Source organism: Oncorhynchus tshawytscha, linkage group LG06 (assembly GCF_018296145.1).
Source record: "Oncorhynchus tshawytscha isolate Ot180627B linkage group LG06, Otsh_v2.0, whole genome shotgun sequence".
Lineage (NCBI taxonomy): Eukaryota > Metazoa > Chordata > Actinopteri > Salmoniformes > Salmonidae > Oncorhynchus > Oncorhynchus tshawytscha.
The window spans coordinates 53,283,109-53,309,675 of record NC_056434.1 but is presented as its reverse complement, the minus strand read 5'-3'; the positions used below and the strand labels follow the sequence as shown (position 1 = coordinate 53,309,675).

Genomic DNA, 26,567 nt, shown 5'->3' with positions numbered 1-26,567 from the left:
AAACAGAGTTCCTGCGCATAGAGTTTTATGGTTTGTTTCACTTCAAATCATTGGTTTTGGTCTGACATACATTTTTAAAATGAAGAATCTGAGTGTCAGCCTCACTTGTAACCATAGAATTGCCCTACAGCTCGGCTCAACCCCACATCTTATCACTTATTTGGCTAAATTATTAACCATAGTTTCCTCTTTTGATAAACCACTGCAGTCCTAAAATAGACTGTTACCTTGAATGCAACATTAAGATGTTAAAACATTTTAACTCCAATTGAACTCTGTCTGTGACATTTCCTGACATCTAATTTCCCTCTCTCTTCCACACCAGTTGTTCTCAGCAGACAGGTCAGTGTGTGTAGAGAGAACACATTTACCAGGTGGAGTCAGGCTTATACTTCATCGCCCTGGACCGCTACACCAACAAGGCACAGGAAATCAAGTTTGGAGTAGTGAGTCACCAACTCCTCTTATGCCTTCCTTTCACAGCTCGACACATACATTACATGACCAAAAGTATGTGGACACCTACTCGTCGAAATTCTCCTTCCAAAATCATGGAGTTTGTCCCCCACTTTGCTGTTATAACAGCCTCCACTTTTCTGGGAAGTCTTTCAACTAGATGTAGGAACATTGCCCTGCTAGAGCTGCCCCGGTGTTACTGTAATTTAATTATACCAATGTGTTTTCATTAATTGAATTCCCTTTATCTATTTTATGAGAATTTGTAAGATTCTTGTTTGCATAAAATAGACGGAGACCAGTCTTATCAATAATAGGTAACATAATTTATTCTCGGAGCGCGCTGCCACGTTACTACGAGCAACAGTTTATATACAATAACATGACGTCATTTCATTGCTTAACAGAATCCCCTCCTCTCGACCGGGACAAAGGGAACTTTAAAAGTTCATTCTGACCCCCCCTAGCACATACACAGGACACACAACACAACTGAATTAACTTTTGACCCCTCAACATTATCGATCACCACTTAGCTGACAGTTCTAATTAACAGAAAACCTAGGAATGCACTCACTGTCTTATCTAAAACACCCAGAGATAAGTTTCGTCGGTTCAATGTCATATATGTATATATATGTAAACATTCATACACATAGCTCATATATTATACAGCGCCAAGCCAAACCGCCTGACTCAAGTCATCTTACCTACCCCTGTTAAAACAGGAACTAGCTCACACAGCCAGCAATAAAACTACCCCCCTAACACTATCCCCTCAGCTTTGTTGTCTCCCGACCCCAGGAAACAAAGACATTCCATCGCAAGAACACATACACCCAGCCATAAAACTGACCCCCTCTGCTCTCCTGTGTCAGATTTCCTGATACACAAATGTCTCCTTGTATAAACACACATCTCACTCAGTCCAGGTCAGGGAGCTCAGAGAACAAGACTCTGCTATGCACCAATGGGGCCCGCTCTGGCTAGAGCAAGGCCCGCCTCCAACCCTTTGTGACCAGTCAGAAGACCAAAACGACAAGACTCCACCTACTTTATTCTATGTATAAAAATGAATGTAACCTTTGTATAAGGCCTCTTTTTCACCTGACTCCTTGCCGAGTTATATGAACTAGATCCGTGCACGTAAAACTGCGGGACAAGATATCTTTGACTCATTAAAACTGTCTTTTGTTACAACTGAAATCCACTCTGTCCAGCGTCCGTGATTTGGTCTCAACTCTCCAATATATAAACACCAATCATAACATGGTAGCAGAGGATGGTTTTTCCTAAATTCGATCTATGATAAATTGGTGTGAGAGGCGAGACAAATCATCCGGTTCGAATCAGACGGAAGAGTGACCGAACCAGGAGAAAATCCGCCATTCATCTTGCCTCAGGAAATCTGATCAGAGCGCTCTACTAAATAAGGTAAGCAAAGCCTGTTAAATCGAAATCTGCATATTGTATTATAGCCTAAACCAAATTTTGATCAGAAAGTACTGGGCGTGAGTATGAATCGTTGCCAAATTATTTTTTCCATAAGAACCTAAGGCATTGATTAAAGATATCTTGTTTTGTAAAAAAAAAAAAAATATATATATTTTATTTTTAAATAATTGGCCTATACTGAGTTATTTTAATAGGAATGTGTGAATTGTGATTGACCAATGTGTTCATTTCCTTCGGGACCCTATTTGTTCCGAAATCTGCATAGAAAACTGTCCTAATTATATATATATTAGGTTGTGTATAGAGGTGACGTTAAATAGAGGCTGTGTTTTAACATATAAAGGACACGATTATGGATGTTGGAAATTCAATGAGAATTTCATACGAATGAATGTGGTGATAGATGAACCGAATCTGCATGTAAAATGTCCTATTGATACGTTGTGTACGATCGAATAGGTCTTGTGGAGGTGTGGTTATAGTTGAATTATAGATGAACCGAATCTGCATGTAAAATGTCCTATTGATACGTTGTGTACGATCGAATAGGTCTTGTGGAGGTGTGGTTATAGTTGAATTATAGATGAACCGAATCTGCATGTAAAATGTCCTATTGATACGTTGTGTACGATCGAATAGGTCTTGTGGAGGTGTGGTTAAAGTTAAATAATAGATGAACTGAATCTGCAAGTAAAATGTCCTATTGATAACGAATAGGTCTTGTTGAGGTGTGGTTGGATCGAATGAATCTGCATGAAAAATGCCCTATTAAAAAAGCTGTGTACTATTTAACAGGTTATGTAAGAGGTGTAGTCGAGTAGATATAGGATATGTAAGTTTGGCGTTCCACTAGACAGAGATCGGGAATGATGTGACCATTGCACATCAAACAATAACATAATATAACCAGAGTTGATGTTCCATGATTTTGAGACCGGGGAAATTAAATTGAGAGAAACGTTTGAGATACGTACCTGGGCTATTATGCACACGTGCTGATAGACAAAGCTACTTTAGTAGCCAAATCGCCGTGCAACCTTGATTGACAGCCGCTGGCGTCGAACACTGATTTTCGCTTTTTTCATTGCTGTTGATATTGCCTAAAGTTTGAAATTGTTCTGACAATTGTTATAGAATCGCTTGAATTTACTGATATAAGTTCATAAAGGAAGTTACTGAATTATTTACAGAAAGTATTTAAATGATTCGCTAAAAAAAAAAAAAAAAATTTTTTTTTAAATTCTTCTATTTTTCTATTTCCTAACGTACTAGAATTATTCTGACAGTTGTTATAGAATCGCTTGAATTTACTGATATAGGTTCATAAAGGCAGTTACTGAATTATTTACAGAAAGTATTTCAATAATTCGCAGAACATTTTTTTGAGTTCTTCTACATTTCCTACAGAGCTAGAATTACTCTGACGATTGTTATAGAACCGCATATATTCACTGATATATTGTTCCAAAAGGAAATCGCCGAATCATTTCTAGAAAATACTTAAATAAATCACTGAACAAATTCAAATTACTGCCGGAGAGGCACACACGTAACTGCCGCTACATTACTAATCTGACCAAGGGTGGGGGCGCATATGGGAGAACTTTGAGCTAGCGATACAGTACATCCCAGGTCTCGAACAGAGACGGGCTGAGTATACAAAGATAGAAATAAACTACACAAAGGACTGACTAAAACCTAGATAAACGCATTATACACATTATCAGACGAATTAGATAAAAATGTCTGCAGCCACCACGCCCAAACTCGGATTCAATGAATATTTAGATCAGAGTATAATTCATGGAGCGGGAGGTAAAGAACAGTATGAGAAAGTGGAGAAAGTGTGGAAAGGATTACGGTTAAAATGGACACAAGCAGGTTACTTTAGCGGAGGACCCCCTACATGGGAGAAACTCCAAGATATGCAAAAAGAACTAGAGGACGCAGTAGAGCATGCAAAAGCGAGTGAGACGGAGAGAAACAAGATACACATGTTCAAAAAAGTAGGCACGAGAGAGAGAGAGAGAGAGCAGAAGCAGACTTGAAGATCGGGACATGGGCTATAGAGGAGTGTAGGAGAGTGCAGCCCAAAAACACACCAGACATGATGTGCGTGGCTACTGTGGCGTCGGGGGATGTTAAAGCTCCGCCTGAGAACTTGCCCACGGCTCCCCCTGAGGCCGCTTCTCCCTCACTATATCCACAATTGACAATGGAGGCAGTTCAGCCCCCGCCATATTCAAAGGGACAAAATCACCGGAGCCCGTCACACAACCCATTCTTGCCCAGGGCACCTCCCGCAATACAGGCTCCAGTTCTGAGAGTAGACCAAGGGGAGTTAAAAGGGGAAATGACACTGGGGATAACGGGTGGCCATATTGTATGTGAACAGCTCGAAACCGGGACTCCAGGCGCAGGAGGTCTCCCCCAGGAACGGAGACCACAATGCTCCTCTGTGAACTCTCTCACCTCTGAAACCAGAGGACACCTACAAACAAGATTAGATTCAAACCACTTCTATCAGACGGATAGGGAGGACTGTCATCAGAACATGGATATCGAAAACGAAGAAGAAATTGACATGGTGCTCACCCCAGCTCCGATGGGAGCTCCAAACGTGACTAAGATGCAGGAGCTGCTGCAATCATCAATAGATCGAGCTAAGGAACTCAGGGAGCTTATGGCTAACCAAGATAACAACAGACAGGGAGCCTATCGTGTGGAAGGCATAATGAGAGGAACAGTAACCGAAGTCACTGAATCAATGGGGTCCGAAACACTCCGTCGGTCCTCCAGAATCGCTGATGGAAGAGAGCGAGAGCAGGAGATGGCAGGACAGTACCCCCTGCGACCGACACCTGGTGATGCACACACTTTGGAGTACCAGCCCTGCAAAATGACTGATTTAACAACCTTGATGGAACAGATGCCTAGCTTACATGGGGGAGCTTCAGCGTGGCTACTCCAACTGCAGACTCTTACATCAGGCCTGCAACTCTGCCTAGGAGACATGAAAGCACTACTAGCAAGAGCCACTGATCACGGAACCATGGAGGCCCTCATGACAGCAGCTGGCCTTGAATGGCGGGCCCCAACACTCCCCATAGACAACTTCCGTACTAGATTATGGGAAGTTTTACGGAGAGCATACCCTACAGAAAGAAACCATGCCACCTTATCCTCCTTTACAATCAACCCAGGTGAGCAACCTGCAGCATACCTGGACAGGGCTAAGACCACATGGAGATCGGTCCACGAAGAACCATTCAATCACACTGATACCACACTCAGCATGTGGAAGGAAATGGTGGTGAACGGGTGTCCTGGAGATGTTAAAACCAAACTCAGAGGAACAGTGGGGTTGATTGCACTTCCTCTGACCCAATTCAATACGCATGTGCACCACCATGTATCCCAACACAACAAGGAAAGAGGGGGTACTGAGAGCCAGGTGCAGTCCCTCCAGGTACAACTCCTGAAACTCCAATTGAAGGAAGCACAACAAGGAGAAAAACCTAAGAAACAGATGGTGGCGGAAGCAACGAAGGAGTCAGGCACCAAAACAGACATCTCCCAAATAGTGGCCCAGACTGTCTCTCAGATGATCCAACAGCAGGCAGCCTCAGTCACTGCCACTAGGGGGGCCCAACCACCCCAATACCCTCCCCCACAGCAGTATATCCTGCAACAGCAACGGGCTCAACGAGGCCCCTACACTGGAACATACAGAGGGGGAAACTACCCGTGTTATAACTGAGGAATTCCCGGTCACTTTGCCAGAGATTGCAGGAAACCACTCTCCCCGCAGCAACAGCAATGGAAAGAGGAGGAGGAGGAGCACCAGGAAGTGGCAGAGCAAGAGGAGGACCCTTTCCTAATCACATGCAGCAGCAACAGCAAGATTACAACCAACCACAGTTCCAGGGAATGACTGGGGACACCATGCCCTGGCCATAAAGATGCCCACCACCCACGGCAGGAGAAGAGAGACAATATTTTCAACAGCACACTGAACCAACAATGATGTGTGAAGTTGAGGGTGTCCCCCATCAGTTCCTGGTAGACACAGGATGCACCTATTCTACTATCAAGTTCCCTCAAATACTACTGAAAGTGGAGTGGAAGTATCCACCAACACCTGATCGCCCAGCAAGAATTATGATGATGCCACTCCAGCCGACGCCCGCGCTGTCTGAAACCCAAGAAGTATACTGGCTAAAATGCCTACACACAGGGCCTACCACCCCTCACATCCAGTTTAAGTTCAACCAACTGACAGCTCAGATCTACACTCTGCACCCATAGAAGACTCCCCAAGCTGAGGCACTGATGGCTGCCCCTACACTGCAGACTGGGACGAAGAAATGATGCACCTGACCCCACCTATCAGGTGTTGTACTATTGTGTGAGGCCCAGAGGGGGTGGCAGCACCGGTCATCCTACGACCAAGGAACCTCCATGCACCCCTGGCCTGGACGGCTGAAGCATCAACAGCCATAGCACTCCTGAAAACAGATCTATCAGCGGCAGCAGCTCTGACTGCACCTGACTACAAGAACAAGTTCCATTTGGATGTTTCTGAAAAGGAAGGATTCACCTCATCCGTCCTATTCCAGAAACAAGAGGGGGAGAGAAGGGTCTTGATGTACTACTCTTCCAAACTTGACCACATTGAGGTAGGACAGACAACATGCTCCAGATACGTTGCTGCAGTAGCAAAAGCTATTGAAAAAACAGCTCACTTCGTGATGTCACCCTGCAATCAAGCATCATCCCACAACCAGTACCTGCTCAATTAGCTGAAATCATCGGATTGACGCAGGCCCTCATCAGAGGAAAAGGAAAGACTGTGAATAACTATACAGACTCAGCCTATGCCCATGGAGCAGTCCACATTGATGGACCCAGAACTTTTACGAGAAGCACATGGCCCCACACACAAAGGCAAACTAAAGACCCTTCAAAAGGTCTCGCACATCTGGTGGCACCCTCATATGATTAGGTATGACTGACTTATTTTGTGACAAATGCAACATAGGTGGCAGCCACAACCCAAATAAATCATATCAAACACCGAGGGGCTAATACCCAGTACCTAATGCATGTTTTCAGGACATTAGTATAGATTACACCGACATGGGCCCCGACAATGTATTCTAATGATAAACACTATCTCCTAGTTATGATAGATAGGTTCTCCAAATGGGTAGAAGCAATACCAACAGCGAAGGGGGGATGCTGGGTCAGTCATTAAGTGGCTAACAAACCAAACTAATACCCAGGTATGGCATCCAAAGAAAAATCAAATTTGACAAATGGCTCACATTTCAGAAATAAACACCTAAGACAGGTGGAAGAAAGATTTGGCATAACACACAGATTTGGTTCTGTGTACCACTCCCGGTCCCAAAATCTGGTGGAACGTTAAACCAAAAGCAAAAGCTAAGATAGCTAAAGTATGTGCAGGTACGAAGTTGACATGGGTTGAAGTCCTGCCTCTGGTGCTGATGGCCATGAGAGCCTCACCAGGAGCAGGCACCCATCTCTCTCCTCATGAGATAATGACTGGAAGAGTCATGCCTGGTCCACCAAGGGAGGGAGGTCATATGCCCGCTCTTGATGTACAACAAATTGTAATGTCTGATTATGTGAAAAAACTGACGGTTCTCTCTGCAGCACTCTCTACCCAGGTTCACAAGGTCCAGGAGGGGAGCTGCCGGGGGACACGCCACCACTGAAGGTAAAGGTTGGTGACTGGGTGAGGGTTAAAAGTCCACAAGATAAAGTGGCTGGAACCCAGGTGGACTGGACCGTACGAAGTGAAGGAGGTTACTTCACACTCAGTCCAGGTCAAAGGTAAATCAGGCGCACCTTGGCACCACCTTACACATTGCACCCTAGCCCCAACTCCTTCCAGAACACTGACTGAAGTCAGAGCTGATTTGAGCGGCCTAAATTCGATTCCAAATGAAGACACTCCTTCCTCAGGTGATGCGGCATCAAACTCCGCCTCCCCTGAAAAAGGAACCTCGCCCAGATAGAGGGACATTTCTCCCTCCCTGGGTGAGGCTGGGGATATCTGTCCCTTTGTTTGTGATATTCCTACTGATCTTTGGGGTGTCCTTAGGCACTCTCACATGGTTAATAGAACAACAAACACATACTAAAGCATCAACCCCTCTCACCCCAACCCCTATCCCTGATAACATTCCTAGCACCACTCCCTTCAATCTCACACGCACCAAACGTAGGACTACACCTACAGACCCACCATGCACACCAGACAAGGTCAGAAGCACCACCTTATGTATACCCACAACTGGAACCACCACCTTTCTGATATAGTTTTCACGTCTAGTAGACGTGAAGAGGGGGATTTGTCATATATGTATATATATGTAAACATTCATACACATAGCTCATATATTATACAGCGCCAAGCCAAACCGCCTGACTCAAGTCATCTTACCTACCCCTGTTAAAACAGGAACTAGCTCACACAGCCAGCAATAAAACTACCCCCCTAACACTATCCCCTCAGCTTTGTTGTCTCCCGACCCCAGGAAACAAAGACATTCCATCGCAAGAACACATACACCCAGCCATAAAACTGACCCCCTCTGCTCTCCTGTGTCAGATTTCCTGATACACAAATGTCTCCTTGTATAAACACACATCTCACTCAGTCCAGGTCAGGGAGCTCAGAGAACAAGACTCTGCTATGCACCAATGGGGCCCGCTCTGGCTAGAGCAAGGCCCGCCTCCAACCCTTTGTGACCAGTCAAAAGACCAAAACGACAAGACTCCACCTACTTTATTCTATGTATAAAAATAAATGTAACCTTTGTATAAGGCCTCTTTTTCACCTGACTCCTTGCCGAGTTATATGAACTAGATCCGTGCACGTAAAACTGCGGGACAAGATATCTTTGACTCATTAAAACTGTCTTTTGTTACAACTGAAATCCACTCTGTCCAGCGTCCGTGATTTGGTCTCAACTCTCCAATATATAAACACCAATCATAACATCAACCATAGGTTAACTACCTTATCTGTTTACTTAATCCACAACCCATTTCTTTCTTCCTAGTTGGAATGGTGTTCATTCACTTGAATTACTCCTTGTCCGTGTCACACAATCCCTTCTTATGAACTCATATTATTAATCAGATATAATAAAACAGAGTATAAGTTTACTTAGTTACAGTTCCATTTAAAATGATTTTTTTCAGTCATTTAATCATACTTTTCCTAACACCCGGTCAACTGTAAGTGCTGTTATTGTGAAGTGGAAACATCTAGGAGCAACACCGGCTCAGCCGTGAAGTGGTAGGCCACACAAGCTCACAGAATGCAAGCACCGAGTGCCCGAAGCGCGTAGCGTGTAAAAATCAAAATCAAATCAAATTTTATTTGTCACATACACATGGTTAGCAGATGTTAATGCGAGTGTAGCGAAATGCTTGTGCTTCTAGTTCCGACAATGCAGTAATAACCAACAAGTAATCTAACTAACAATTTCAAAACTACTGTCTTATACACAGTGTAAGAGGATAAAGAATATGTACATAAAGATATATGAATGAGTGATGGTACAGAGCAGCATAGGCAAGATACAGTAGATGGTATCGAGTACAGTATATACATATGAGATGAGTATGTAAACAAAGTGGCATAGTTAAAGTGGCTAGTGATACATGTATTACATAAGGATGCAGTAGATGATATAGAGTACAGTATATACGTATGCATATGAGATGAATAATGTAGGGTATGTAAACATTATATAAGGTAGCATTGTTTAAAGTGGCTAGTGATATATTTACATCATTTCCCATCAATTCCCATTATTAAAGTGGCTGGAGTTGAGTCAGTGTCAGTGTCAGTGTGTTGGCAGCAGCCACTCAATGTTAGTGGTGGCTGTTTAACAGTCTGATGGCCTTGAGATAGAAGCTGTTTTTCAGTCTCTCGGTCCCAGCTTTGATGCACCTGTACTGACCTCGCCTTCTGGATGATAGCGGGGTGAACAGGCAGTGGCTCGGGTGGTTGTTGTCCTTGATGATCTTTATGGCCTTCCTGTAACATCGGGTGGTGTAGGTGTCCTGGAGGGCAGGTAGTTTGCCCCCGGTGATGCGTTGTGCAGACCTCACTACCCTCTGGAGAGCCTTACGGTTGTGGGCGGAGCAGTTGCCGTACCAGGCGGTGATGCAGCCCGCCAGGATGCTCTCGATTGTGCATCTGTAGAAGTTTGTGAGTGCTTTTGGTGACAAGCCGAATTTCTTCAGCCTCCTGAGGTTGAAGAGGCGCTGCTGCGCCTTCTTCACGATGCTGTCTGTGTGAGTGGACCAATTCAGTTTGTCTGTGATGTGTATGCCGAGGAACTTAAAACTTGCTACCCTCTCCACTACTGTTCCATCGATGTGGATAGGGGGTGTTCCCTCTGCTGTTTCCTGAAGTCCACAATCATCTCCTTAGTTTTGTTGACGTTGAGTGTGAGGTTATTTTCCTGACACCACACTCCGAGGGCCCTCACCTCCTCCCTGTAGGCCGTCTCGTCGTTGTTGGTAATCAAGCCTACCACTGTTGTGTCGTCCGCAAACTTGATGATTGAGTTGGAGGCGTGCGTGGCCACGCAGTCGTGGGTGAACAGGGAGTCCAGGAGAGGGCTCAGAACGCACCCTTGTGGGGCCCCAGTGTTGAGGATCAGCGGGGTGGAGATGTTGTTGCCTACCCTCACCACCTGGGGGCGGCCCGTCCGGAAGTCCAGTACCCAGTTGCACAGGGCGGGGTCGAGACCCAGGGTCTCGAGCTTGATGACGAGCTTGGAGGGTACTATGGTGTTGAATGCCGAGCTGTAGTCGATGAACAGCATTCTCACATAGGTATTCCTCTTGTCCAGATGGGTTAGGGCAGTGTGCAGTGTGGTTGAGATTGCATCGTCTGTGGACCTATTTGGGCGGTAAGCAAATTGGAGTGGGTCTAGGGTGTCAGGTAGGGTGGAGGTGATATGGTCCTTGACTAGTCTCTCAAAGCACTTCATGATGACGGAAGTGAGTGCTACGGAGTGGTAGTCGTTTAGCTCAGTTACCTTAGCTTTCTTGGGAACAGGAACAATGGTGGCCCTCTTGAAGCATGTGGGAACAGCAGACTGGTATAGGGATTGATTGAATATGTCCGTAAACACACCGGCCACACCGCCTGGGCCTGCAGCCTTGCGAGGGTTAACACGTTTAAATGTCTTACTCACCTCGGCTGCAGTGAAGGAGAGTCCGCATGTTTTCGTTGCAGGCCGTGTCAGTGGCACTGTATTGTCCTCAAAGCAGGCAAAAAAGTTATTTAGTCTGCCTGGGAGCAAGACATCCTGGTCCGTGACTGGGCTGGTTTTCTTCTTGTAGTCCGTGATTGACTGTAGACCCTGCCACATACCTCTTGTGTCTGAGCCGTTGAATTGAGATTCTACTTTGTCTCTGTACTGGCGCTTAGCTTGTTTGATAGCCTTGCGGAGGGAATAGCTGCACTGTTTGTATTCGGTCATGTTACCAGTCACCTTGCCCTGATTAAAAGCAGTGGTTCGCGCTTTCAGTTTCATGCGAATGCTGCCATCAATCCACGGTTTCTGGTTAGGGAATGTTTTAATCGTTGCTATGGGAAAATCGTCTGTCCTCGGTTGCAACACTCACTACCGAGTTCCAAACTGTCTCTGGAAGCATTGTCAGCAAAATTATTGTTAGTCGGGAGCTTCATGAAATTGGTTTCCATGGCCGAGCAGTCGCACACAAGCCTAAGATCAGCATGCATAATGCATAGCGTCGGCTGGAGTGGTGTAAAGGTCCCCGCCATTGGACTCTGGAGCAGTGGAAACGCGTTCTCTGGAGTGATGAATCACGTTCCACCATCTGGCAGTCTGACGGACAAATCAGGGTTTGGCGGATGCCTGGAGAATGCTACCTGCCCGAATCCATAGTGCCAACTGAAAAGTTTGGTGGAGGAGGAATAATGGTCTGGTGCTGTTTTTCATGGTTCGGGCTAGGCCCCTTAGTTCCAGTGAAGGAAAATCTTAATGCTATAGCAGACACATTCTAGACGATTCTGTGCTTCCAACTTTGTGGCAACAGTTTGGGGAAGGACCTTTCCTGTTACTCCATGACAATGCCCCCATGCCCAAAGTGAAGTCCATACAGAAATGATTTGTTGAGATTGGTGTGGAAGAACTGGACTGACCTGCACAGAGCCCTGACCTCAACCCCATCGAACACATTTGGGATGAATTGGAACGCCAACTGCGAGCCAAGTGTAATCGCCCAACAATGCCCAACCTCACTAATGCTGTTGGAAGCAAGTCTGAATGGAAGCAATTGGCTGAATGGAAGCAAGTCCGCACAGCAATGTTCCAACATCTAGTGGAAAGCCTTCCCAGAAGAGTAGAGGCTGTTAAAACCGCAAAGGGATGACCAACGCGATATTAATGCCCATGATTTTGGAATGAGTTGTTCGACGAGCAGGTGTCCACATACTTTTGGTCATGTAGTGAATTTATTCTGTTTATTCTGGGGAATAGTCTATGTATGTTAGCAAACACTTCCTGAGAACCCATTTTGTTTAGGCGTTAGAGCTGTGTTTCTTAATCTTGGTCCTCGGGACCCCAGGGGGTGCACGTTTTGGTTTTTGCCCTAGCACTACACAGCAGATTAAAATAATCAACTAATGATTAGACAGCGTGCCAGCTTAGTGGAGTCTGTCCCTAGCACAGTCAGTGTAGTCAGCTCAGTTCATCTAGGGCTGGATGACTTGACAGAGAAAACTTATTTGCGAAGGGGAGTACCTTGTAATGCACCAGAGAGAGTGCACTTTGTTACAAAATACAGCACTGAAGCAAAGAACATTAAAAATAATCATTAAAAATAATTGGGGAATTATCCAAAGTTATACGCACTATGCAGGCTTTCCAGAACCAATAGTCATAAGCTTTAAGAGATGTCCTGCCCTAAATGACAAATTAGTCCACAGCTATCTTCCTGGTGACTCTCAAAAGACTTGGCTAGAGCACAAACCCAAGGGCTCTTTTAAATGCAACCATTGCTGAAATATTGCACAGAAAAAGTATTTTGGTTGACACAGCTTCTAAAATTGAGTATCAAATCAGGTATTTAATTAACTGCAAAACCACTCACGTCCTCTACAGATTGGAATGTCCACAGTGCAAGGTGTTCTACATTGGACAGACAAAGAGATGCCTTCTGCTTAGCAGAAGACAAGTACGCCATACGGGTAGTCAATGAAGACTGCCCCATGGCAAAGCACTACAAGTCCTTACCCCATGCCAACCCTGCTTCCCTACAAGCTATGTTCCGGCCTCAATTAGAAAAGTAAGCAAGTAAGTACCCTAGTTTAAATGAAGATATGGATTTCTCGCCTTTCCTGTAGGATCGTGAGAGGTCCCTTTGCTCTCATCTAGTGGACATGTTACTATATTGCCCTCAGCTATGTTTAGACTGTTGTGGTCCATGTTTGCTGTGTTCTAGTGTACTATAAAATAGATGGCTCTCCTATTCTTAACACTTTGACGCATCATATTCAAGGTTGAACTACCTTTCTAGGGGTTCTGATGATTCTAGCCTTGAGATGCCTTTTTGATAACATATCTACAGTATTTCACTTTTTAATGTGTGTAGTATTGCTTACTAGGTGTTGTCCAATTAATTCTGTAACCACTCTCTCTTCAAATCAGGGTTGATTGGAAAAAGCGGTTCAAAAGCGGACATTATCATATTTTTGTACTCCCTGACGAAGGCCATGCAACCAAAACACGAGTTTAAAAACTTTGTTTCCATTGAACATGCCATACAAATAAAGGCATTTTCATGAATTGGTATGACTAGACTTTAGATAGTGACTAGTCATTAGATAGCTAGTTAGCAGAAAAGTAGATCAAAAAAGTATTTTGTATTATTTAGAAAATAGTAAAAATAAAGAAAAGACCTTGAATGAACGTCCAAACGTTTGACTGGTACTATATATAAAATCAAAATGTATTGGTCACATACACATATTTAGGAGATGTTATTGCAGGTGCAGCAAAATGCTTGTGAATTAAACAATTACACTTTGAGTAATTATATAATACATAGATCAATAATTAAATACATTCAGATAAATAGATACAATTAATACATTTTAGTCAGTATTTTTGTATTTCCTTGCTCATTTATTTAATTGTGTGGGTTTATTTGTTAATTTATCTTTTTATGTGTTCATTCATTTATTTATTCATGCATTTAATTCTAATTACAGCTGGTTTGGTCCGCCATAGTAATGAGCCTTGCTGTTGGAAAACCACATCACAACAGTGTCCGACTTCCGGTTGTCGCAGATGCACACATCCTCCGATTTTACTCCTCCACTTTCATCTGGAGTCGGTTGCTTCAGCCTTACCACTCAAACAAGCCCTGTGAAGAAGCAGAGAGACTTTTGAGGAGATGGAAAACTCCATTGGAATGGTATTAGTGCCCATTGTGTACGTTGCCCATGCGTCGGTAATGGGCCGCGCAGTGCATTGTAGGTGAATCTGGGACAAGGAGAGCGCTCCTTTTAAGGAGTGAATGGGAGTCAATTGGTCGCTAGCTCAAAAACCCAACATTAGCATGTATTTCATGAATAAGAAGTACATTACAAATATTTTGAGACGTGATATAATTCATTTGTCAGTAATATCGTATAGCTTTGTAATCGTGACATTATGTACTTTAGAGGAAAATAGGCAGGTTTGTCGACTCAGCCTAACAACTTCAACGCGATTAGTCGACAGTCTGCTGGATGGTGCCTTATACGTTGATATCTCTGTATTTATTTAACATCTCTGGTTAAAGAATTCTGTGCATCCCCGGCCTCATTCACATTGTAGCTATCGGTTTCTATTCGGAGGCATTTTGGGAGTTGAAAAATCACTTCCGGCAAGTAACTTGGGTGGTAAAGGTTAAAGGTATTAAAGGTAGCCTTGCTCTGTTCTCAAAACATTCACATTGGTGGGATATATTTTCGAGCAAATTCTGCATTGATCTCGCCTGCTTCAAAGTGTTTAAAGAGGAGGAATTCAAGAAAAGCGATGAAACAGCAAGACGTTACTGCTCTCTCTTCCAAGTATTATCAAATATTTGGTATGATACATAACTAGCTACTTACACGGTTTTGAACGTTTGCTTGCTAGATAACGTTAGCGAACCTCAGTTTATGCGTTAGCTCGGTGCCACCAAATATAGGACAAAGTTTCAAATCGAACCCAAAAGTTAGTACAGACAAATAATACGAACTAGTTTTCATGCGACTTGTTAGCTAGGTGCTGTGGAAGAATGGGTTTTAGTTAATACACGAGTTATCAACCACGCTCAATTGAGTTTTTCATGTGAGCACTGGAGCTTGTTTCGGTATTTTAATGGGAGGCGGGCTGCGTTGGAGTGCATCTAGTGGGCGACACTTGCGAAGAAGGCGGAGGTGCCGGCGACCTGGTAGGCTTGGATGGAGTCGCTTTCCGGGTACGTCTACAAAGCGGCCGCTGAGGGCCGAGTCCTGACGCTGGCCGCCTTGCTGCTCAACCACTCCAAGCCAGAGACACGATATCTACTGAGTTATGTGACCCACCTCGCCGGCCAAAGGTCAACTCCTCTCATCATCGCAGCTCGAAACGGACATGACAAAGTTGTGAGGCTGCTGCTGGATCACTACAGGGTGGATACTGAACAAACTGGCACAGTCAGATTTGACGGGTTAGTATTCATGAATTTAATAATTATGTTCTTTCACCACCATGGCAGCCTGGCAGCACACCAACTCCTTAAATTCAATTGTGTGTTGTGTCAATTGTGTGTATTTGCACTTTATTTATGTTGGTATAATTGTGGGAAATTAAGGTATTTAATACACTTCCATGTGCATTTGATGATTGATTAATTCTACCCATCTCCTCTCTCCTTCAGGTATGTCATTGATGGGGCCACTGCTCTGTGGTGTGCGGCTGGCGCAGGACACTTTGAGGTAGTCCGCCAATTGGTGTGCCACCAGGCCAAAGTCAACCATACCACTGTCACCAACTCCACCCCCCTGAGGGCAGCCTGCTTTGACGGGTGTCTGGACATTGTGAAATACCTGGTGGACCACCAGGCCAAAATCGGCATCGCCAACAAGTACGACAACACCTGCCTGATGATTGCTGCCTACAAGGGCCATACGGACGTAGTGGGCTTCCTGCTGGAGCATGGAGCTGACCCCAACTCCAAGGCCCACTGTGGGGCCACCGCCCTGCACTTTGCTGCTGAGGCGGGCCACCTGGACATCGTTAAGGAGCTGGTGCGCTGCCAGGCTGCCATGGTGGTGAACGGCCACGGCATGACACCGATCAAGGTGGCGGCGGAGAGCTGCAAGGCGGAGGTGGTGGAGCTGCTGCTGTCTCATGCCGACTGTGGCCCGCACAGCCGCATCGAGGCCCTTGAGCTGCTGGGTGCCTCGTTCGCCAACGACCGGGAGAACTATGACATCCTCAAGACCTACCACTACCTGTACCTGGCCATGCTGGAGCGCCACCGCGATCCCGTCAGCCTCATCGCCAAGGAGCTGCTTCCGCCCATCGAGGCCTACAGCGGCCGGGGCGAGTGCTGCACCCTGCAGGAGCTGGAGGCAATCCGGGCAGACCGCAACGCGCTGCACATGGAGGGCCTGATGGTGCGTGAGCGTATCCTGGGATCAGATAACATTGATGTGTCGCACCCCATCATCTACCGGGGAGCTGTGTACGCCGACAATATGGAGTTCGACCAGTGCATCAAGCTATGGCTGCATGCGCTGCACCTGCGTCAGAAGGGCAACCGCAGCACGCACAAGGACCTGCTGCGGTTCGCTCAGGTCTTCTCCCAGATGGTGCACCTGAAAGAGCCGGTGGGGGCAGAGCCAGTGGAGCAGGTGTTACACTGCAGCGTGCTGGAGATCCAGAGGAACATCGCAAGGGTGGAGGCGGCGCCTGAGGCAGAGCTGCACACGGCCATGGACAACTACGAGTCCAATATGTTCACCTTCCTCTACCTGGTGTGTATCAGCACCAAGACTGTGTGCGGCGAGGAGGCACGTGCCCATGTCAACGAGCAGATATACAACCTGATCCAGCTGGACCCGCGTTCACGGGAGGGCTTGTCCCTGTTGCACCTGGCCATCAGCTCCAGCACGCCTGTGGATGACTTCCACACCAACGACGTGTGCAGCTTCCCCAATGCTCAGGTCACCAAGCTGCTGCTGGACTGCGGTGCGCAAGTGAACGCGGTGGACCACGAGGGCAACAGTCCTCTGCACATCATCGTCCAGTACAACCGGCCTATCAGCGACTTCCTGACACTGCACGCCATCATCATCAGCCTGGTGGAGGCTGGCGCCCACACTGACATGACCAACAAGCAGAAGAAGACGCCACTGGACAAGAGCACCACAGGTGTGTCGGAGATCCTGCTCAAGACCCAGATGAAGATGAGCCTCAAGTGCCTGGCGGCACGTGCCGTGCGCCAGCACCAAATCACCTTCCGCAACCAGATCCCTAAGACCCTGGAGGAGTTTGTAGAGTTCCACTGATCCACCTGGCCAAGGAGGCTTTTTAAACCATTGTGATAAAAAAAAAATATATATATTTTTTTTATTGTTCTAATTTTCTATCAAATCAAAATGGTGCTTGCTGCTGATGATGATTAGCTATAGTTGGATGCATTTTATTTTTTAAAACAATGGTTCCTTTTTTCTGTTTTAAGTATGAATCACAAGTACCAGCAGCATCTCCCATATCTCTCCCACTGAAGTGTTACGGTCTGTGGCAGTCATTGTGACACAGTGGGTGTCACTAGCAGAATGAGGAAATTGTCAGCCTGCTTTGAGCTTTCACTTTCCCAAAGTGTTCCAGAGAGAATACCTGGCAAAGCCAAGCATCCACACAATGGTGACAACAGCAGCACCTTTTGGCTGCTTTTAGTGCATGGACCCAATTGTCCCAGACTCCTAGCTAGGTTCGCAACCATGAAAAGTAGCATTACTCTATTGATTCATTTTGCAGGTTGCCTGTTGAAGTGGTGTTGTATGTAGGTTTGCAGTGATTATTAAGGCCCGTTGTTTGAGCAAGTGAATGTGTGTCTGTGAGAGAAGAGATGAGAAGGTAGTAGTTGAATTTAGAACTTTGTACTTAAGAGTTTTTTTTTTTCATAACCAATATAAAAAAAAAGGTTTATTTAAGAGGTGTGTGATTTTGTTTTGTACTTAAAAATATATGTATAATGAGCTTTCTTTTACATGAACACTGACTGGTAAAGATGTGCCTTATTTTATATTTTGGAATAATTAGGCCTAGATATCCCTTGTAACCAAGTCACCAACACTTGGGTTGTTGGCCCTCCTGACTTGCTTGGCTGCTGTGTGTGGAGACTCCACGGCTTTGGTTGAGCACTGCCACATAATGACCTTTTTTAAATGGATGCTGCTAGTATTGATGTTTGAGCATGTCTTCCATTCTCTGTCTTGTGTTTGTGTGTAGGTACGCATGCTAAGCGAATGAGAGAGGGACTGTGGATTGTTCGTGGCGGTGTTGAATGTTGACCTTTAGCCTAGGCTTTTCCACTCATACTTGCAACCTGTCGTTTGTCCTTAACAACTAACGATTCTAATGTCTATCATTTTGTGTGTTCAAATCAGATGATCAGAGATTAAAGCTGAGAATGAAAGGTGATTTGATTCAAGATTTTCATCCAAGTAAATCATAGCGTGGTGTTGTACAACTGAAAATGCTATATTGATTTGACCAGATTTTACTTAACTGTGTGACTATGTTTTTATTTTGGGGGGCTTGAGTGGAGATTGTATGTATTTTGTGTTTGAGGTGAGTAGTGGGCTGAGATGCAAATTAGCCTAAAGACTGTTTAACTCCGTGTTTCTTCATCAGTTTACGTTTGTCAGAAATACCAATACCAAATGTTTTAACATTGGTCCAAAAAATGTAATGTGTAAATGTAACATTTTCTGACATCCAAGAGGGTAGTGTCAAAATTGGTCCAATGTCGCATGCAATGACCCACATGTCACGCATACAGATGGCTTCTGGATTGAGTCAGAGCAACAGTGGGCTTAAATCTTAACTGATAATTCCACACAGACACACACAGCTATCATTTCATATGGAATCTGGCCAATTCACCCTGTTGCTATACAGATATTGCTCAATTGTTAGGATTTTTCAATTTCATGTGATATGATGGAATGTGTGATAACACTGGTATCTCTTTTCTGATGGATATTGTAGTCAAGGTGCCCTATTTTGGAGTATTTTATTTTGAAATGTATTTTTTACCTCCCTTTTTCTTCCCAATTTTGTGATATCAAATTATGATCTTGTCTCATTGCTGCAACTCCCCAATGGGCTTGGGAGAGGTGAAGGTCGAGTCATGCCTCCTCTGAAACATGACCCGCCTAACCCGTAAGCCAGCTGCACCAATGTGTTGGAGGAAACAACACCATCTTACTGACAAATGAATTCATCCTGCAGGCACCTGGCCTGCCACATGGAGTTGCTAGAGTGCGATGAGCCAAGTAAAGCCCCTCTGGCCAAACCCTCCCCTAACCCAGACAACGCTGAGGCAATTGTGCGCTGCCCTATGGGACAAAACTGTTGTAACATTCAATTATCAATTAATTTCTGTCATAGCATTCAATTATCGATTAATTTAATTCTTGCACCATGCAATGAATGATCAGTTCTTAAGATGTATTTTCCTTATCTATACTGTCTGCACCATGATCTATTTAGCCTGTGCACATATGACAGACAGTTGTTGTTGGTGGGAGCAGATCCCTGGAGGAACGTGTATTGATCCTGCTGTAGAATTCATTGCGGCCAGCAGTTCTAACAAATGAGTCACTCAGAAAAACAAATCATGACTTGAGTCAGTAGAAATGGTTGTTTCAGTGGAAGGGCTCAGCACAGCAAGACTGGTGTGCTTTTTGGCCAATGGCAAAGTGGGATAAGGGCATTGAGCTGGCACCCACATTCTCATGTCTGGGGTGTGTTGGGGGTCCCTGAGAGATGGGGCTGAAGCAGGTTCACACTGTCGCCATGGTTACCGCTCTTCTGGTGTCTTCCAGATAGCTACTTGCTCCTCCTCATCCTCCTGCCTGTTGAAGAAGCCCAGCTGGGAGGGCAGAGAGAGGGGAAAGAGTGAAACCCAGGGGTTAAACCAAAGAAAATCACTCAATCTCAGATTGATTGTCTGCGTGGCCAAGTTAACCACCCCTTTCATGTAAAAAAAAAAAGTTATGACCATCATGTTAGGAAAAGAGTACTGTAATGATCTTTTGTGCATGTATTAAACTGAAAGTTTGACCAATTCCAGTCCTTTTCAATTTATATATATTTATATATTTTTAAGAATCAATATGACGAAAATCTGTCGCAGTGACAGAGAACTTGAGCCCCTGGAAACCAAAACATTTAACCAGGCGTCTCCAGGCAGCAACATTCTGGTAACCACTAGATTAAAAAATATATATTTCTGCAAGGCAAAACAGTTTAGGAAATGCCTGAGAGCATTTCACGATCTTTCAATTATATCAGTGTTAAACCATTTCATAACAGCAGTGAAAGTGTAGAGCGCAGGTAATCAACTTTATAGATGTATTCATAACCCTTATTCCACATTTTGTTGTTACAGCCTGATATCAAAATTGATTTAATGTTGTTTTTTCTCACCCTTCTACACACACAATAGCCCATAATGGCAGTGAACATGTTTTTAGAATTTGTAGCAGATGTATTGAAAATAAAATACAGAAATTACAAATTTATATAAGTATTCAAGTGAATACATGTTAGAATAACCTTTGGCAGTGATTACAGATGTGATTATTTCTGGGTAAATCTCAGTGTTACACAACAGCCATAGATAATCAAGCTGATTTAAGTCAAAACTGTAAGTAGGTCACTCAGGAACATTCAACGTCGTCTTGGTTAGCAACTCCAGTGTATATTTGGCCTTGTGTTTTAAGTCATTGTCCTGCTGATAGGGGAAATTGTTTCCCAGTGTCTGTGGGAAAGCAGACTGAATCAGGTTTTCCTCTAGGATTTTGCCTGTGCTTTGCTGTATTCCGTTTCTTTTTCTCCTAAAAAAAACTCCCTTTGCCGGTGACAAGCATACCCATAACAGGATGCAGCCACCACCATGTTTGTAAATATGAAGAGTGGTACAGAGATGTTCACAAATCTTTGAGGTAGAGGTCAAGTCTTTTAGACTTAAAATGTGCGTAACACATGACTATAAACCTAGTAAGAGACTCCCTTGGTCATTAGTCCATACTTGTATGAAAGAAATCTCATCAGGCACTATTTAAATCAAAATAAATGTCCTTTTAAAATGTAGACAGATTACATTAATAAAATTACTTTAATAAAAGTCAGTGTCTCCTGACCCCTCGTCTCAACATCTAAAATCACTACTTGATAGGAAGAGGGCAGTTTATGCTGAGGGTGATAGACAGGCTTTAAGAGATGTACAACGTGAGATAAAAATACAGATACTGGTGGACAAGGAGGCATACAAGCAAAGGGTGGAGAGGACCCTCTCCTCAGGAAACGCAAGGGTGGCCTGGCAAGGGATTAAATCCATGGCTATAGTGCACCCCCACATAGGCAGGGGAAAAACCAGTACTGACCTTGTGGGATATGAGGGCCAGCACATGGCTAATGAACTGAATGTTTTCTTCTCAAGATTTGAATCAGACAACTTTGTGTCGGAGGTAAAACAAATGGACGCATCATTACAAATGTTTGAGAGAGCTGTTGTTAAACAATCTGATGTTTTAAAGTTGTTCAGGGGATATAATGCATACAAAAGCCCAGGCAAAATAAGTGGACATGTGTTAAAGCACTGTGCTGAACAAATTGGCTGGTGTTTTTATAGACATTTTCAAATCCTCCTTCGACCAGCAACACGTGCCAGTATTGTGGGAAAAAATCTATAATTATACCAATTCCTAAAGCATCCAATCCCTCTGTGCTGAATGACTACCGCCCTGTCGCCTTGACATCCTTAGTAATGTAATGCCTTGAGAAAATTGTGAAAAGTCATATTCTCAGTGTCACCCAGAAGCTTTTCGACCCATTTCAGTTTGCCAATCAGCCTAGTAGAGGAGTTGATGATGCCATTCTTAACCTCCTTAACATGGTCTATAGACATCTAGAGGGTGCTAAATCCCATGTCAGGGTTCTGTTTGTTGACTTTTCTTCTGCCTTCAACACAATCCATCCAGCCTTACATTCTGGCACATAGACTCATTCAGGACTTCTCGTTAGATGAGGGGCTGGTTTTGAGGCTGTTGGACTTCCTGAGCCAACGCACACAGCGAGTCAAAATAGGTCCCCATGTATCTGATATACGCAAAACCAACACAGGCTTTAGTTTATTTTTTGATTCAACATGTTTTTTTAAATCACGTGTTTGAAAGGGGAAAATGACCAGTTCCCTGAGATCCTGGTCTTTGGGTACTTATACAGTGATACTATGTTCAGTCTGCTTATAGAACGGAAAATATATGTTAATAAGGGATGACAGTTACCTCAAATGGATTGTGATTTATGTATTGCTGATTTCATTTTGTGTTTTTGTTTTGATACAAATGTCACTAGATTGGGATCCTGGAGTGAGAATTCTAGTTAGTGGGCTAACTTCATGATCTGGTAACTCTTCTGTTAAGGGTTGCGTCAATCGAATCTGGTATCAGGATAAATATGACATTGAGTCACCGATTGTATACTATGTCATTTTTATTAGATAAGCAATAAGTGGTAAATGCAATGTTCGTATATACGGGTTCGCAGTAACACCACGCAGGGTAGAACAGAGAACTGACTTGTTCCTGACAAAGTTATTATAATATACTCTGACAGAAGTAGTTCCTGCTTCCTAGCTGGCCTGTCAGAGTAGACTGGGCATGGTTTAAACTCACCCAGCCTATCGTTGATTGTTGGCGCATGAGCTGGTCCCAGCCCCCTAGACGCTTCAGCGGTCAGTCGTTGTAGTTGTGTAGAATATACAGTTATCACACACCTGGCTCCTGTTATCTAACAAAAGACCGTTTGTACCCTACCCTACGTTCTGTATGTGCCCCCAACAATTCATGATAGCTGCCTACACCCAAGGCCAGCCACAGCCTTTCCGTTAGTCACACCATATGTTGCAAAATGTTGCTTTTAACATACACAGACACCCTCATGATAGGCCAAGCATATTTTCAATCCTCACACTTCCGAGAGGATGCCAGTAAAATAAGGGAGTATGAACTAATTTAGAAAATGTTTTTTAGCAGTAACAAAATAGATGGCGTCATGAGGTAGGAAAATTATGTGGATATATTGAAGCAACATCTCAAGACATCAGTGAAAGAGCTTGCTTCCAAATGGACAATGACCCCAAGCATACTTCCAAAGTTGTGCGAAAATGACTTAAGGACAACAAAGTCAAGGTATTGGATTTGCCATCACAAAGCCCTGACCTCAATCCCATAGAAAATGTATGGGCAGTACTGAAAAAGTGTGTGCGAGCAAGGAGGCCTACAAACCTGACTCAGTTACACCAGCTCTGTCAGGAGGAATGGGCCAAAATTCACCTAACTTATTGTGGGAAGCTTAGGCTACCTGAAACGTTTGACCAAAGTTAAACAATTTAAAGGCAATGCTACCAAATACTAATTGAGTGTATGTAAACTGCTGACCAACTGGGAATGTGATGAAAGAAATACAAGCTGAAATAATTCCTTCTCTTTACTATTATTCTGACATTTCACATTCTTAAAATAAAGTGGTGATCCTAACTGACCTAAGACAGTGAATTTTTACTAGGATTAAATGTCAGGAATTGTGAAAAACTGAGTTTAAATGTATTTGGCGAAGGTGTATGTAAACTTCCGACTTCAACTGTAAGTGTGGAAGTGTGTGTGCCTGTGGGTATGTGTTATGTGTGAGTGTAGGTGTTGCAGTGTCAGTGTAAGTAATACGTATGTGTAAGTGTGTGGGTGCATAGAGTCAAATAGAGTTAGTGCCGAAAAGGGTCAATGCAAGAAGAATTATAGTAGAAGGCTTTTGTCCAAAAGTGATTGATGACCTATTTTATGTGTCACGTGGTTATGCCCATTTATGTACTTCCTGTCCTGATGTTGTCACGTTATGGAGTGAGGGGTTATGTAACCTGATAGTGCAGCTGTTTCGGGTTAAGCATGTGTTTGCAATAAAGCTGTCCTGGTGATTGGTGTGTAGGGACCTTGTTGAACTGTGGAAAGTGTTTGATCATTTGAAAGAGTTGTGAAATTTTCGTAGTGTACTTATGCATCTGCTGTTTGGGAGGCGTGTATATGAAACAGTAATTAAAAACGTCTTAAAAAATAAGAGTGGGGCAGAGGTGACCCGGGCCTTTGACTCTATCTTGGAGGAAGGAGGAGCACACAAGAAAGTGCAGACTGACGGCGGTAAATAATTTTTGAGTAATACTTTTCAGAAACTCATGAAGAAGAAGCACAATATCATACATTTTGCTACAGTTTCGGATTTGAAAGCTTCAGTGGTTGAACGCTTTAACAGAACTTTGAAGGAAGGATGTGGAAATACTTTACAGCACACAACACCCATAGATATGTGGATATAGTTCAAGATTTAGTAAAGGGTTATAACTACAGTTACCATAAGTGTATAGTATGTATGAAACCCTCCAAGGTCTCTTCTGAAAACTCTTTTCAAGTCTAAAAATATGTATGGTTTCCCCCTTCGGCGTAAGAAAAAAATAGATTTTAAATTCATAGTGGGTGACTTGGTATGTATATAACCAAGTTGAGGGGTGTTTTTGACAAAAAATATGAGCAAGGTTACAGCGATGAGCTGTTCACAGTTACCACGTATACCCCCTGTCTACAAGTTAAAAGATTATGATGGGGAGCTTATAGAGGGTTCCTTTTATGAGAAGGAACTCCAAAAGGTACAGCTGGGTAAAGACAAAGTCTTTCACGTGGAGGAGATTCTGGATCAAAAGAGAGAACAGGGTAAAAAATGGCTGTTGGTCCATTGGAAAAACTGTCTACAAAAGTTTAACAGTTGGATATTAAAAGAAGAGGTGGTGAAGGCAGTGGGGGTTATAACTTAAACCCTCAGGCATGATAAAAACACCTCCATTTGAGTGTACACGGGAGAGCATCATGGAGCACAGTGGATTTTACCTGACTCTCCCCAGTAAATGCGTCTGCAGATATATATAGGAATAACAAAAGTTTGAATTATACAATCAATTTTCCAAAGCCAATAGAATTACCAGAGGCCTGGGAAGTTGAGATTTGTCTACCTCCTTTGTCATCTCCTAATGTCACAGCTAGCCAATGTTCACCAGGCATCGTCATCTATACTATTCTACGGTATCTTAGTCCGTTGCGCTCTGACATCGCTCGTCCATGTGTATATGCTTCACTGGTGAGGTCTGGGATGGAGGATTCTCAGGATTCTCAGGATTCTGTAGATACCGTAGAATAGTATAGAATACAGAATATACATATGAGATGAGTAATGTAAGATATGTACATTATTAAAGTGACTAGTTTTCCATTCCTTAAAGTGGCCAGTGATTTCTAGTCTATGCCTATAGGCAGCAGCCTCTAATGTGCTAGTGATGGCTGTTTAACAGTCTGATGGCCCTGAGATAGAAGCTGTTTTTCAGTCTCTCGGCCCCAGCTTTGATGCACCTATACTGACCTCACCTTCTGGATGATAGCGGGGTGAACAGGCAGTGGCTTGGGTGGTTGATGTCCTTGATGATCTTTTTGTCCTTCCTGTGACATTGGGTGCTGTAGGTGTCCTGGAGGGCGGGTAGTTTGCCCCCGGTAATGCGTTGGGCAGACCGCACCACCCTCTGGAGAGTCTTGCGGTTGCGGGTGGTGCAGTTGCCGAACCAGGCTGTGATACAGCCTGACAGGATGCTTTCAATTGTGCATCTGTAAAAGTTTGTGAGGGTTTTAGATGACAAGCCAAATTTCTTTAGCCTCCTGAGGTTGAAGAGGCTCTGTTGTGCCTTCTTCACCACACTGTTTATGTGGGTGGTCCATTTCAGTTAGTCAGTGATGTGTACGCTAAGGAACTTTCCACCTTCTCCACTATGGTCCCGTCGATATAGATAGATGGGTGCACCCTCTGCTGTTTCCTGAAGTCCACGATCATCTTCTTTGTTTTGTTGACGTTGAATGAGAGGTTGTTTTCCAAGGCACCACACTCGCAGAGCCCTCACCTCCTCCCTGTAGGCTGTCTCATCATCGTTGGTAATCAAGCCTACTACTGTTGTGTTGTTTGCAAACTTGATGATTGAGTTGGAGGCGTGCTTGGCCATGCAGTCATGGGTGAACAGGTGGTTTTCCAAGAGGTGGTGAGTGTTTCTGAATGGTCCGGTCTCAGCCATGACTTAAATGCGCTTGAAAACCAGAGAAGGTTTGAATGTTGCTGTCTAATGATTCCCAACACAAACAATTGATAAATTATTCAGTGCTGTAATGGCTGCCAAATGTGAATTAAGTTCCACCAAGTATTAATTCTGGGGTGTGAAGACATACGCAATCCAGACAT

General features: G+C 44.0%; 1 protein-coding gene across 1 annotated transcript; it reads left to right on the top strand.

Moving 5' to 3' along the window:
• The first annotated feature begins 14,264 nt into the window (after window positions 1-14,264).
• LOC112252731 (protein fem-1 homolog B) lies at window positions 14,265-20,315 on the top strand. The gene is made up of 2 exons (XM_024424238.2): window positions 14,265-15,675; window positions 15,886-20,315. The coding sequence occupies exons 1-2, from the start codon at window positions 15,428-15,430 to the stop codon at window positions 17,519-17,521; spliced, it is 1,884 nt and encodes a 627-aa protein (XP_024280006.1). The 5' UTR covers window positions 14,265-15,427; the 3' UTR covers window positions 17,522-20,315.
• The last annotated feature ends 6,252 nt before the right edge of the window (window positions 20,316-26,567 follow it).

Excerpts from the sequence above, each read along its gene's own strand:
- LOC112252731 (XM_024424238.2), top strand. The coding sequence starts at position 15,428 with ATGGAGTCGCTTTCCGGGTACGTCTACAAAGCGGCCGCTGAGGGCCGA. Across the intron at positions 15,676-15,885 it reads GGCACAGTCAGATTTGACGG|GTATGTCATTGATGGGGCCA; the intron begins GTTAGTATTCAT and ends TCTCTCCTTCAG.